Source organism: Pimephales promelas, chromosome 12 (genome assembly GCF_988280905.1).
Source record: "Pimephales promelas chromosome 12, fPimPro1.hap1.1, whole genome shotgun sequence".
Lineage (NCBI taxonomy): Eukaryota > Metazoa > Chordata > Actinopteri > Cypriniformes > Leuciscidae > Pimephales > Pimephales promelas.
In genome coordinates this window covers 16,140,913-16,156,257 of record NC_142780.1, presented here as the reverse complement: position 1 = coordinate 16,156,257, position 15,345 = coordinate 16,140,913, and the positions used below count along the sequence as shown (strand labels likewise).

Sequence of the window (15,345 nt, the reverse complement as noted above, 5' to 3'; positions counted from 1 at the left end):
TGCCCTCATGCACTATGATGTTATCAAGCCCCTCACAGTATGACTGCTGGAATTCAGGCCTGCATGGAAGCATCCTTACCTGGGACACATGGATAGCACAACCTTGAGACACAGCAAGCGCTCATAGCAAGGAGGACTCTAGGAGTCAAATATCAGGTGATTTTTTTTGTTTGGCTTAACTATTTAAAATATCATGTGAACAGTTGGGTCTGGAGGTCTGAGGCCACGCTGAAAGTCTGGGAATATACATTTTATTTAAAGCGGAATAGACCATCAACATGGACAGAAAGTTAAAACATTTTAAAACTATAACTGTTATGATGCAAAATGAAAAAGAAATATTTCATTTTTTACAATTTCTTGGTCAATCTTATTGTGACATTGATCATGTGACGGTCAGATGTTCTTAATACCATTGTAGCTCAAGATGCTGTTTGGTTCATTTTATATTGCATGATTATTAGGTTTTACACAACTTCTGCTGTCAAAAAGGGAGATCACTAAGAATGTATGAAATGTATATTCATTTTCCAATTAAAATTTTTACAGGGCTTTACACAATAGCCTACATAGTATAGTTTTGTACAGTCATTATTCAGGTGAAAATTTAGTGTTGATTCATTTCAGTTCAATAACTGTGTAAAGTTCATCAATTATAATTATAATTAATCTATAAAGAAGATGCTCTGCAGTGATGTCAACAGTGATGTCATCATGCAGCTCAGATTCAGTTCTCATTCGATTGTATCAGTGTATTCAAATCAGTTATTTTGTTGAATATTTTACACCCATATACTGGATATAGTTTGGGATTTTTTTAAAAGAAGTCTCATACTCACCAAGGCTGCATTTATTTGGTGAAAGTTACCAAATATTGTGAAGTATAATAACATTAAATACCAATTTAATATTATGGTTTTCTATTTGTATAAAATGCCATTTATTCCTGTGATGTAAAGTTTCAGCCTCATTACTCTGTGTATTACTTTTGTCAGGATTCGTTGATGAATGGAAGGTTAAAAGTCCATTTCAAATAAATGGTCTTGGTTATTGTTGTACGCAAGTTAAACAAAAAAAAGTTAAAGTATTTTATAAATTGATTGGAATGATTCATGCATTTACCATCTATTGGCCTGATTGTAATTCAGTCATGCTCTTGATGCAGGATGTCTCTCAGAACAGAGGGGGCCCAGTGTGCTGGTGCTCTGGAGTTTGACCATGATCACGACAGAGATTCACCTGTGATCAAAGCCAGGAATATACCACGTATGTTTCTTTACTATTTACACTGCTTTGTCTTTATAGGGAAACAAACACGTTTTTTGATACTCGGAAATTGTTCTTAAAAAACTCAACATTTGTGATATTCAATATAGCCTAACTAAAGAGTGGAATTTCTATAGAACTTAAATCAGTTTGACAGAATAAGCTCCAAGAAACAGTTTAGTCCTTGTCCTTGTCATTCCAAACAATCCTTGTCATTCCAAACCACTTGGTTTTCTTTCTTCTGTGGTACACAAAAGGAAGGTTACGCTTTTCCATGAAACCATATCAAAAAATTTTGTTTTGTGTAACAGATACGAATTTAAGCAATTATTGTGAAACTTTTTTTGCTCTTAACAGTTCCTAAGATAAGTATCATTCATTTACAAGTCATTCGAGTTCAAATTTTTTTCAAAGAACTGGTTAAAAAAAGAATGATTTGGTACTCAAGTTTACAGTTCACAAGCCTAAACTAAAATCCTCAGTCCCCATTCAACATAATTGCATGGGAAACAATGACCAGCACAAATCTTTTTAAAATGTTTACGTTTGTGCTCCACAGAAGGAAAGAGTCACGAGTTCAGAGAGTAAATCATGACATAATGACAGCTCTTTGAATTTTAAGGCAAGGCTACTGTGATTAAAATACACATTAGCATGTTTAAAATATGCATGCTTACAATAAGTCTGCAGACCCTGCTTGTTCTATTATTTACAATAAATGCACATCCAAGAAATAAATCATTTGAGACAATTTCTCTCATAGGATCAGCCCTCATCTACCTCAAGGGTCCTAAGTTCCTCATCTATGTGAGCGGAGCATTATCTATGTGGGTAAGGAGCCGTTTTCATATCTGCCATGATGACACTCAGTAAGCAGGGCATGAGCTCTGGCACAGCATTACATGTTTTTTCTTTCTCATGATGCTTTGAGAACCACACAATGTGCATTATGATATGTGAAGTATGATATCTAGAGCTGAGCGCATCTTTTCACATACCAGGGTGATCGCATGTGGCATTTTGCCATCTCTGTCTTCCTGATTGAGCTGTATGGCCATAACCTGCTGTTAACTGGGATCTTTGGACTGGTGGTGGCCGGATCGGTGCTCTTACTTGGGGCTTTGATTGGAGACTGGGTTGACCGCAACCCAAGAAACAAAGGTGAAAGATACATTATCACAGAAATATTTGTTTAAAAAAATCTTCTGTTATTTCACTGAAAAGACAGTTATACAAAACAATAATAAATATAGCTGCAAGCAGCGATGACGGGCACAAGCCCAGGAGGACTAGTGAACAATTAAAAAAAAAACATTTGAACCAAAATAGCTGACTTCCTGTTGGTTGGAGCTAATCACTGTAAATTAGAAAGTTTGCTTGATGAGAACAATACTGAGTTTGGTGACTGTAGGTAAAACTAAACTCCCACTTTTGTCAAAAGGTTTTGCTACAGAGATCTCTCTCCCTGCCCATTTCTAAGGCTTTGCCAGTGTCTAATGCCTGACAATTCTGACGTGTCGAGTTTCATGCAATTTGAAGCATGCAAGCAACACCCAAAAATATTATCAAAGTTTGATGCGTATTTTTGCAGGTCTATATCTGTTCTGTCTTGCCATTATTCTGACAACGTTTGAAGCAAATTGGGTAAAAATAGGAAGGTGATTTCTGTATAACTACATGCTGTAGAGACACCCTGCCAGGCCCATGTACCAGATTTGGCTCAGACCTAATGTCCGCGGATTCCGACCTGTGTGAGTTTTTATGCATGTTAAGGCCCCCCAAAGCCCCGGAAACCTTGACGAAAAAGAATAAGAGGGATATTCCAATGGAAAACAACAGGGCTTTCATCCTTTCAGGGTTTGGGCCTTATAAAAAAGGTCCTCAAAACAAGCTTTTTTCTTTATGGAGAATTGTTTTTTCAAGTATTTTTCTATTATTTTAAGTAACATAATTTCCTTTCTATCTCTCTCTACAGTGGCCCACGCATCCCTGTTCATTCAGAATATCTCAGTTACCGTCTGCAGCATTGTACTCATGTTGGTGTTCTCATACAAAAAATGGATTGAGGAAATCTGGGATGGATGGCTAACTGTAAGTCCTTCTTACATTGGTACCCCAAAATGTGTTATTAATATCTGCCCATTCAGAAGCAATCATGTGTTCAGCATAGCCTTGTATGCCTTATGTTTCTGGCTAGCCATTGCAGAACATAAGCATTCCTGCTGTTATGACATAGCATAGTAACTTGTTGCATCACACAACTCAAACAAGGTGGTTTGTTATACGGTGGTGATCGTCCTGGCAGATGTGGCGAACCTCGCCAGCACAGCTCTCACCATTGCCATCCAGAGGGATTGGATAGTGGTGATCACAGGCTACAACCGTGGTCACCTTGCAGGTATGACCTTTATTTCTGTTAGCATAATGCTAATCTGTGTATTGGAAATCATACAGGTGTTACTGTTTTAATATTTAATCAGTCGAACACGTCAAATAAACACAGCAAAAAGGAAACCTCTCAATTTTATCTGCCTTTTTCCTGCAAATTTCTTGACGTGTAAATTTAATGTACTTGCTGTGAGACTGCACTCAATACATTTGGTGAAACACATGATTTGGCACTGCAGAGGTTGATCAGCTTTTCCTTTATTTCTCCCTGTAACACTTAGGCGACTTACATCATGTACATTATTACTCTGGCCACATCTACAGTTCTCATGCCTCCCTGCAGCAGGCCTATTGTATGTTCAAGCAGGTGATCCTGCCATCTTTGTCCTTATGTTTTTCAGAGTCAGTAGAAAGGTCTCTTTAGTGACCGAAGTTGTAGTGACCTTAATTGTCTACCACCTGTAAACTGTTGTAAAGTCTCGAACTGTTGCACAGGTGCACATACAATAATGGTTTATAGTTTGTTAAACAAGCATGAAAACCAAGTACACAGGCAGCTAATTTCTAACTTCAAGAATGAGGGAGCAATTCCACATGCTGCACAAAAAAAACAAAAAAAAAAAAAAAAAACAGTTAGCATGTTGCTAAGATAACAGTGCAATAATCTAATAAGCATACAAATACATTGCGCACAAATATTCAAACACACACACACACACACACACACACACAAAAACATTTTAAATTTTGATTTCCTCCTGATACAGGAATGAATGCAACAATGAGGCGGATCGATCAGGTGACCAACATCCTGGCTCCTCTGGCGGTGGGTCAGGTAATGACCCTGGCCTCGAATGTAGTTGGTTGTGGCTTCATCTTAGGATGGAATCTGGTGTCCCTCATTGTGGAGTTCGTCTTCCTCTCCAGAGTCTACCGTATCGTACCGGCTCTGTCCGTCAAACCACCAGCATTGGAACAGCAAAGCTATTTAGAGAAGAAAAGGAAATGTGCACAAGGTAAGAATTTAAGAATTTAAGTTGCTCTCAGTAGTGTTGTTTATTTATTTTTTAGTTGGCATTGCAGATATTTCCTTATACTGACACCTAGTGGTGTGGTATAACATCACACAGTTTTCAGTTGCTGATGCCATTGTAGAAATGTGTTATTTGCTAGTCAGAATTGACAGACAGAACGAACAACAGACAGACAGACAGATAGAACAAAAGAATGAACGAACAACATTCAGGCAGATAGATTGAACAAACAAATGAATGACAGATATAGTACAAAGGTATGCAAAACAGACAGAGAGACAGAACAATTAAAAGATGATAGAAAGATACTGAAGAAAGATAGAAAGAAAGAACAACACTGTATTTTTACCAAATCCCTCCTCTTTTGTTCAGGCAGGACCTCAGCAAGTACCACTGGAGCCCCCTCAGAGGAGAGCACCAGCACCCTGCGTTTAGAAGAAATCAGCCGAATCCCAGTGTGCCTCCATCGGCTGCGGGGACTCCTCAGTACCTGTCAGGAAGGGTGGAGGGCATATTACAGACAGCCTGTTTTCCTCGCCGGCCTGGGCTTGGCCTTCCTCTACACCACAGTGCTGGGCTTCGACTGCATCACCACAGGCTACGCGTACACCCAGGGCGTCAGTGGCTCGCTGCTCAGCATTCTGATGGGTGTGTCGGCAGTGGCGGGGCTTCTGGGAACAGTCCTATTCACCAAGCTGCGGAAAACATGTGGCCTGGTCAACACTGGGGTCATTTCTAGCGGCCTGCATCTCGTTTGCCTGTTGCTTTGTGTGTGCTCCGTGTTTGCCCCCGGTAGCCCCATGGACCTCAGCATACTAAATTTGGGGAATGCGTCGAACGTGGGAGGAATGACCGGAGGTCACCAGAGGCACGGATACCCACTGCGTGGAGGCAGCAACCAGCCACTGCTGCCGGACCGTTCCTCTATTCACTGGACCAATAACACTGTTTTGTTTGAGAATGCCCCAGCAGGGACAGAACCTGAGTCTTACATCTCAATCATCCTGCTGTTCCTTGGAGTTATTACAGCTCGAGTCGGTGAGTAGATGCCGGCTTTATCCTATTTATTAATTTGAAAAAAATAAGACATTTGGGGTAAAAAGACAGTAAAACAGTTATACGTCACTTTGTAGGGCAACTCGGAAGCTAGCGGCGCATGGGTTCCTTCGGTCAAAAAGCAATGCATTTTCCCCATAGACTTTTGGAAAATCGCAAAAAATAAGATCTGTGTTTAAAAAAGCCCTCACACGTTTTGTCTATCAAGATAATCTTTACAAGTTAATCCAAAATGTATACATTTTGAAGCCTATATAAAGATTTTAAAAAACACAATCAGACACAATTAAGTTTAAAAAACCACAAGCAGGTTATAACTGTGTGTTCCATGTCATAGATCAAAAAAACATGAAAATATTTAGAGGCTTTGTTCACCACAGACCTTACTTCAGGCGATTTAGCAAAAACCCATTCAAAAATCCCATAGACTTTAGAGTGAGGGAAGTGCTAAAATGCTAACTCACTTCAGCGTTTTGGCCTACAGAGTGACGTCGTAACTTCGGCACTCTATAGAGAGTGACTGGAGTGATGCAAGTAGCTTTGCAACAGAGCAGTCATTTTAAGTCAAGGAATTTTCTACTCCACCTTCACCTGAAGTGGAGGAAGGTAAATTGTCTGTGGACACAGGGGCTAATCCATTCGAGCCGATGGTCAAACTGCGGTCTTAACTCCCATATCGCAATCGGCATCTGGTGAGTTTGGTCGAGTTGATGTCAATCACGCGCTCTCTGTGTAGGCCTATATTCTTTTGCCACTATGTGAAAAAATCCAGCAAAATGCACTGCTGCGTTTGTCGATCCTACTGGATTAACTTTAGCCTAGCCATAAATTGTGATTAAAATATACATGATCACTCACATCAAGACATCAAGTGGTGGAGTCCATGTAGGAGGAGCAGTGTTTGGCACTGATCGCTTTTCTGTGTGAGCTGTGTGGAGAAGCCCAGTTCCACCTCTATTCCGTAACCATCCCGACCACTGTACTAAATACAGATAAATCTATGCTAACTTGAAGCTATCCTAACTGTACTATGCTACTAACTAACTAGGCTACACAAAATAATCTAAATAACTATATAAATGCTATGCTAAATAGATGCTACAATACTGTATCCTGATGGTTTTCAAGACTCGTAATTCCAACTCTTGACTTGCAGTGGTTTTGATGATGGCTACCATCATTTTCTTTGATGGTAGCCACCATTCAAACTGAAGAGGGCAGCACTAAGACGTTTTTACACCATACATTGTAGAATTAAAAGGCTTTATACCCAAATGTCAACAAAGTTACTTGAATCAATGATCAGCACTAATAAAGCCCCATTCTTACAGATCATTAACTAAAAAAAAGTTGGTTTAGGGTTTAGTTACCCTTTAAAAATGTAGTTCCTTAAAGTTAAAGGGTAACTAAACCCCTGGTCAGAGCCTGACTCCACCCACTGGCAATATTTGAAAAATGCTGAAAAAGTGGCCTGACCCCAGCGGAGATAAAGGGGATGATAGTAGATGCTAAAACACTCTATCCTGGTCGTTTTCAATACTCGCAATTCCAACTCCTGACTGGCTTTGACGAAACAAGCTGGTTTTTATACTGCCAAGGGCCTAACTCATACCAAGAGTGTGGTGAGCTGAAACCTGCGTACGTCACGAAGTGCGGAACATCCAATGGGAAAATTCAACTGCAGTAGCCACCTTTCAACCTGAAGAGGGCAGCACTAAGATGTTTTTACACCATATATTGTAGAAATAAAACACTTTATACAAAAATGTCCAAAAAAAAAAAATTAATCGAATCAATGACTAGTATTAATAAAGATCCATTCTTACAGATCATTAACTAAAATAAGTTGGTTTAGGGTTTAGTTGCTCCTTAAAAATTACTTCATAAAAAAGTATTCAGTAACGTGTCCAAGCACCACAATATGAAAATAATGTAATCTGATTACTATTGGATTCCTTCAAGGTCACATGAAAGTAAATTAAATCAAAAAGAAATATTTAGACGAACGGTTACACATGAACCAGTAGGTGGCTCACACGAGCCATGACTCGGCAACAGAACGGTAGTTACGCATGTAACTGTGGTTCTGTGAATTCTGGATGACCGCCAGAGGCAGTGTAAACACTATGGATTATCGCAGCGCCAGCAAGATAGGTCGAGAGAATATACCAGCAAAGTCACGTGCCATGACGTATGCTGAGTCCTGGAGGGTAAATGTATAGTAGCTCAGCACTTCTACCTCGGTAGCCTGTCTCGCGCATTCCGAGTGACTGAGAACTCTGGCAGTCATCCAGAATTCATAGAACTACAGTTACATGCGTAACTAGCGTTCTGTTTCATTCTTAATGACCGCCAGAGGCAGTGTAAGCACTATGGATGACATATACCAACACAGTCATTAGGAATGCCACCCACCTGATAAAATTAAGGGTCTCCCGAAGAACGGCAGAACTAACGGCATGACGAGCAGCAACTTTGACCTTATAAAATCGGGCAAATATGCATGGAGAAGCCCAGGTAGCAGCAGTGCAGATATCCCCCAGGGAAACTCCTCTAAAAACAGCCCATGAAGATGAGATGGCCCTAGTGGAATGGCAAGTTAATCCCCCGGGCAGTGGTCTCCCTGCTGCCCTGTAAGCCAGTGTAATGGTCTCTACTATCCAGTTCGACAACCTCTGTTTCGACACAGGAGCACCCTTCTTCACACCACCATGGCAGACAAATAACTGGTCTGACTGTCTAAATTGAACAGTAGAGTTCACATTACACCTTAAGGTTTTTTTACAAGATGTAACTGTAATCTGTTTACTTTGTTTAGTACCATTGTTTGTATTACAAGGTATTTTTTATTACAAGACATAATTAATATATTATCACCTTGAAGTTCAACCCAAAGTAATATATAATGTGTCTGATGTTTTACAGGTCTCTGGTCCTTCGACCTGACAGTGACTCAGCTCTTGCAGGAGAACATAAGTGAATCAGAGCGTGGGGTGGTGAATGGAGTCCAGAGTTCTATGAACTACCTGATGGACCTGCTGCACTTCCTCATGGTCATCTCTGCACCCCAGCCACAACACTTCGGCATCCTTGTCATCATCTCCGTCCTGTTCATTTTCACGGGACACACCATGTACTTCCTGTACGCCAGGAAAGCCAAAAGGAAACCACGTACAAACACATAAGCAACACAAATTTCTCTCTTGCTCACCAGTTTTTGAATGTGTTCTATATTCCTGCGCTGTGACGTGTGTTAAGTTGCACTTACACAAAACTCACTATATCCATTGTATATTAAAAAAAGCTGTCGCCGTGACCTCCTGAAAATGGAAAGGGTTTGGCAGCAGCGCAGTACTCAGGTGAACATAATCAGGAACCAGCGCCTCCTGTTGACAGTCAAAGGAATCAGCATCATAGTTAGAGAGCCAAGGTCTCCTGAAAGTTAATAAGTGTCTTAAAATGCACATAATTACAACAAGAACATAACTGAACATAGCTGACACAACATGTTTTCATGGATTATTAGCTAAGCAAACACCTTTTTTGTAAATCTTCTCACATTTGGCAGCTAACCAGAAACAGCAAGCTGCCAATTGTTTTTAATAAAATGTAAGTAAAATGTATTTTTTTTCCCCCCAAGACTACTTGGTTTTAGAATAAAGCACACACACACACACACACACACACACACATTAGAAATCTCGTCCAACAGACAGAAGCTGCTTTTTACAGCTTATAAGGGGAATAGCTATTATTTTTTTTAATTGTTTGTGCTTTTGGCTGACTGATTAATCTTTTAGTTTTATCCCTAACTTTTCAAGTGAAGTTTTAACAAGACTATGGACTTTAATGTATTGCTTCCCTGTTTTTATTAGTATCATGTCAAGGTCTTTTAACTGACTACTTTAACTGAGTGTTTTTGAGTTCAAAATAGATGAAGACAGAATCTTATACCTCAGCACTTAACTGTTATGTTCTGAACTCTAGCTTGAACTTATTTGTTGACGGTAACAACAGAAGTAATAGTTAACATACATGTACAGTACACATACTGCATTGCATCCGTTTCATTTGTGTTAATAACCTATTATATGGATTATGAAAAGCATTTTATTTCACAGATTATTTGTATTGCTGATGTTATGTTAAATGTTGTTTGAGGACCCTTTAAGTGTCAGAAAGTTAATGACAACCAATAAAAGTGCTTTCAGATAGAATGCCTTGGACTAACTGAGCAGTGTTTTGTTTAAATATTTCATCTACGGAAAATCAATTTTTTTTAATAATTATTATGCTGTACATACAGTTTTCATAACCTTATTTTAGGAGTTATTTATCACTTTATACATTTATAAAGTGTTTAGATTATAGATTTATAAATATTTCAGTGAAGTGCAAAAACATTAAAAATTGTGATTTTTTTACAAAAGAAATAGTGATCAGTTGCATCACTTAAAATGTAGCCTGATCTATTAATGCATTTTAAAAATACATTGAAAATGCTATTTATGTGTACAATGTTTGCTCACGACTGAAGAGCTTCTCCATGGCTTCCTGTCCTTTTCTTTATACTGTATTCAGGTTTCTTTATACTGCATTCATTAAACTTTTAATGCTAATCTTTCTGATTGGCTGGTACGCCATCACGTAATCTGTCAATGTAGCCTTGGTAACAACTGCCAGTGCTCAGCTGTTCAGCTATTTAGCTGGCTAGCTCTATCATCAAAATGGATATATTTTTCAAAAGGAAAAAACCTGACGAGCCAGCTATCGAAACCTCAGATAAAAAAAAAAAAATCAGAAAACGAACTCCTGGCCGAGTAAGACTCGTATGTATGATGCAGCATTAATAAATTATGGATTTACATGCGTCAAGTTAAAAAATGGACACGAGTGCCCCAAATGCATTCTCTGCCTCGAGATCCTCTCCAAGGAATGCTTAAAACCATCGAAACTTCAACGTCATCTGAACCAGAAGCATCCAGCAGAGGCTGAAAAACCAATCGACTTTTTTAAAAGAAAGGAAGAACATTTGACCAGGCAGGCAGCAACATTCATGCAGCAAGCTACTGCCCCTGAGAGAGCCTTGAGGGCAGTGGCGTTCACACACTGTATGTTCCTTAGAGAAGAAATGGTGGCTAAACGGTTGGATGATGAGCATAATCAGGTACTACAGGACCCCGTTTTGATGGAATGCTGCTTCACTCAAACGTACGCTTTCACGGGGGGCAGTTTTGAACCGTGTGTGTGAGTTGTGGAGGGAGGTTGCATAGGTTGCTCTTGTCTGAGAAACATCAGTTGGCTGACCATTTTACAAATGCAGCCTGGATTCTCAAACTTGCATATATGTCGAGATGGTTCTCACTACAGAACATGAAATCCATGGGGAGGAGTCAGATCCAGATTCAACTCCTCCCACCTTACATACACCTAAACCTACCCAACTCCGCCCGCTGACCCCTAACACCTAGTGGTATTTGGGGGGCCTTGTCATGGAAAAGTTTGGGAATTCCTGCTTAACATCATCAGACAACTTTTTTTAAGCATATTTCCAATTCTTGTTAAAATAAATAAGTGATATTAAAATTGATTGATCTAGTATAAAAAGTGTGTGTGTGTTTGTGTGTGTGCATGTTGTATTATTGTGGCAGTACACTTACCCACAGTTTTCTTTTCATTATTCTCCAGTTGTATTATCAGAGGTGAAACAAGAGCCTCTGTGGGACTAACTAGAGTTTGGCCAACACCGATGCTCCAGTCTGACACGGTGCATAGTGCAGTCTAGGTGACATATAGGCATTCCAATCAAAAGCAGTGGGTACTGGAGTCTGGGTGACATAGGCATTCCAATCAAAAGCAGTGTATACTGGAGTCTGGGTGACATAGGCGTTCCAATCAAAAGCAGCGGCTACTGGAGTCTGGGTGACATATGCGTTCCAAACAAAAACAGTGGCTACTGGAGTCTGGGTGACATAGGCATTCCAATCAAAAGCAGCGGCTACTGGAGTCTGGGTGACATAGGCGTTCCAATCAAAAGCAGCGGCTACTGGAGTCTGGGTGACATATGCGTTCCAAACAAAAACAGTGGCTACTGGAGTCTGGGTGACATAGGCATTCCAATCAAAAGCAGCGGCTACTGGAGTCTGGGTGACATAGGCGTTCCAATCAAAAGCAGCGGCTACTGGAGTCTGGGTGACATAGGCGTTCCAAACAAAAACAGTGGCTACTGGAGTCTGGGTGACATAGGCATTCCAATCAAAAGCAGTGGCTACTGGCGTCTGGGTGACAGGCGTTCCAATCAGAAGCAGTGTATACTGGAGTCTGGGTGACATAGGCATTCCAATCAAAAGCAGTGGCTACTGGAGTCTGGGTGACATAGGCATTCCATTCAGAAGCAGTGGCTACTGGAGTCTGGGTGACATAGGCATTCCAATCAAAAGCAGTGGCTACTGGAGTCTGGGTGACAGGCGTTCCAATCAGAAGCAGTGTATACTGGAGTCTGGGTGACATGGGCGTTCCAATCAAAAGCAGTGGCTACTGGAGTCTGGGTGACATAGGCGTTCCAATCAAAAGCAGCGGCTACTGGTGTCTGGGTGACATATGCGTTCCAAACAAAAACAGTGGCTACTGGAGTCTGGGTGACATAGGCATTCCAATCAAAAGCAGCGGCTACTGGAGTCTGGGTGACATAGGCGTTCCAATCAAAAGCAGCGGCTACTGGAGTCTGGGTGACATAGGCGTTCCAAACAAAAACAGTGGCTACTGGAGTCTGGGTGACATAGGCGTTCCAATCAAAAGCAGCGGCTACTGGAGTCTGGGTGACATAGCGTTCCAAACAAAAACAGTGGCTACTGGAGTCTGGGTGACATGGGCGTTCCAAACAAAAACAGTGGCTACTGGAGTCTGGGTGACATAGGCGTTCCAATCAAAAGCAGTGGCTACTGGAGTCTGGGTGACATAGGCGTTCCAATCAAAAGCAGCGGCTACTGGAGTCTGGGTGACATAGGCGTTCCAAACAAAAACAGTGGCTACTGGAGTCTGGGTGACATAGGCATTCCAATCAAAAGCAGTGGCTACTGGCGTCTGGGTGACAGGCGTTCCAATCAGAAGCAGTGTATACTGGAGTCTGGGTGACATAGGCATTCCAATCAAAAGCAGTGGCTACTGGAGTCTGGGTGACATAGGCATTCCATTCAGAAGCAGTGGCTACTGGAGTCTGGGTGACATAGGCATTCCATTCAGAAGCAGTGGCTACTGGAGTCTGGGTGACAGGCGTTCCAATCAGAAGCAGTGTATACTGGAGTCTGGGTGACATAGGCATTCCAATCAAAAGCAGTGGCTACTGGAGTCTGGGTGACAGGCGTTCCAATCAGAAGCAGTGTATACTGCAGTCTGGGTGACATAGGCATTCCAATCAAAAGCAGTGCCTACTGGAGTCTGGGTGACATAGGCGTTCCAATCAAAAGCAGTGGCTACTGGAGTCTGGGTGACATAGGCGTTCCAATCAAAAGCAGTGGCTACTGCAGACTGACATCCAATCAAAAGCAGTGGCTTTTGCAGACATCCCAAGTCTCCCGGAAGTTCCGGGAGTCTCCCGCATATTGATAGCGTCTCCCTGATGCCCGCAAATTAGTTCAAATCTCCCGGAATCTAGAGCGAGACATACTGCGCGTATAACATACATAGCGCGCTGCGCGTGCACTGTACAGGCCTCATTATGCTTCTGCGTCAACTCTACGGCGTAGCTACGTCGTCACTACTACGGCGTCGTGGCCGTTTTATGCTTCTGCGCGAGGCTGTGGTGCTTCGTGGTGTATTTCACCGCCAGAACGCTAGGGGGGTTCGGGAATCTCTTTGGTTTCGTGCGCTGCGAGCGAAAGAGAGAGAATGTTGTTGCAGCTGCCAGCTGGAGAGCTAATCGACGTTGAATAACAAGACGACACAAACTTTATCCCCACAGAATCAACACGGATGTCCAGGGCCCGTTCCACCCATAGACAGTAAAAGAAAAGTTCCACCCGAGCTGCCATAACAATACCTGTTCGGAATGACTTGAAGGATTTTTTTCAGTCTCCACATGGAACTGCTATGGCAGGACAATGTGTCCCGTGGCAGACTTGGTTAGTACTGTATTATCAATGATGTAACCGTGAACATTGTATTGAAAATAAACAACAAACTGTGTTTCAAAATAAACGTTGATTTATTGATTAATTGAAGTTTATTGCGAGCAAAAAAGAAAGAAAAGAATATAGACATATTAACAATGAAATAAAAAAACTGTTTATTTTTAGTTTAATTCTTTATTTAACGTTACTTTCTTTATAAGAGTATTATAATTATCAGAACGAGGGTGCAAATGTTAAAAATAGCGCTATAGCGGGAGGGGGAAATCGGAAAAGCTACACTCCTGAAATTATGTATAATCTGACCAATCAAAGCCCTTGCTGTCTGCGTCGCCTCGACGCGTAGTTACAAATTTTTGGAGGTGCACGTCGAGCTACGGCGGAGGTCTGCGGGGGTACGCCGTCGATTCAACGCAGAAGCATAAAACAGGCTTACAGAGGGAGAGACTTTGCGAGTGTGCCTCGCGAACGCGAAAGTTAGCCTACCCTCCCACCCCCATAATCCTGTTACCGAAATATACCTCCCGGAAATGAATTCTTGCAGGTTGGGATAACTGCTACTGGACTCTGGGTGACATAGGCGTTCCAATCAAAAGCAGTGGCTACTGGAGTCTGGGTGACATAGGCGTTCCAATCAGAAGCAGTATATGTGACACCCCAAAGTATGTGCACATTTTGGTGTTTTGTTGTTTTACATTAAGCAAAAGTTTATTGTTACTCATGTGAATCGTTTTCGCTTTAAATCATTATGATTAGTTTAAGAGTCTGTTGTTGTGAGGGAAAAAAAACGGGACTTTTATTATGAAACCTGAAACGAGGACTCTTACATAGGAGCTGTGTGCGCTTGCGCTCTCACATCTGCTGAGAATTTGGTGCAACCAGAGCCCATCTAACGGAGACACATTTGGTGAAGGCTGTAACACGAGGTGATTTGTGCAATGCGGGTAATTCGATTCAAATTGACTCCAGTTACAAGGTTAAAGTGTTTATTTTGAGTTTAACTTTAATATTGTAATTATCAAGATATGTAAACATTTAATGATCGGACGCATTTTCTCAGTCAAATGTTTCAGACCTACATTCAGCTGATGTAATAATGTGTTTATTTCTGCTGCAGCAGAAGGAAAAATGAATGCTAAATATGTATGTTACATATGTTTATCAGGGTTTTAGCCCTTAAACACTCAATCATCTATAATGATGTTCTATGCATAAAATATTCTTTTGCCTCATGTGAGTTGATGTACAAGAGTTTTGAAAGCTAAAATGTATTAGTTTTGTGGAAAAAGTGTAAATGTGAGATTTGTGTTTCTTTTGAATAAGATGGAAAACTGACACTTGTATAAAAAGAATGACGGAGAAAAATACTTTAATGCTTTATTAGAAAAACAATGTATACAAAACATTGAATAAACACATCTGCTGAGAAGCTGGTGCAACGTTACACGGTGGCTCCTGTCTCATCAATTATTCCT

General features: G+C 41.0%; 1 protein-coding gene across 1 annotated transcript; it reads left to right on the top strand.

Annotated features, from left to right (window-relative positions):
- The first annotated feature begins 1,166 nt into the window (after positions 1 to 1,166).
- On the top strand, positions 1,167 to 9,955 carry LOC148976984 (ferroportin). The gene is made up of 8 exons (XM_089118193.1): positions 1,167 to 1,266; positions 2,030 to 2,097; positions 2,268 to 2,427; positions 3,242 to 3,357; positions 3,538 to 3,664; positions 4,422 to 4,670; positions 5,061 to 5,726; positions 8,670 to 9,955. Exons 1-8 carry the CDS (start codon positions 1,167 to 1,169, stop codon positions 8,927 to 8,929), a joined length of 1,746 nt encoding a protein of 581 aa, XP_088974319.1. The 3' UTR covers positions 8,930 to 9,955.
- Positions 9,956 to 15,345: the final 5,390 nt, after the last annotated feature.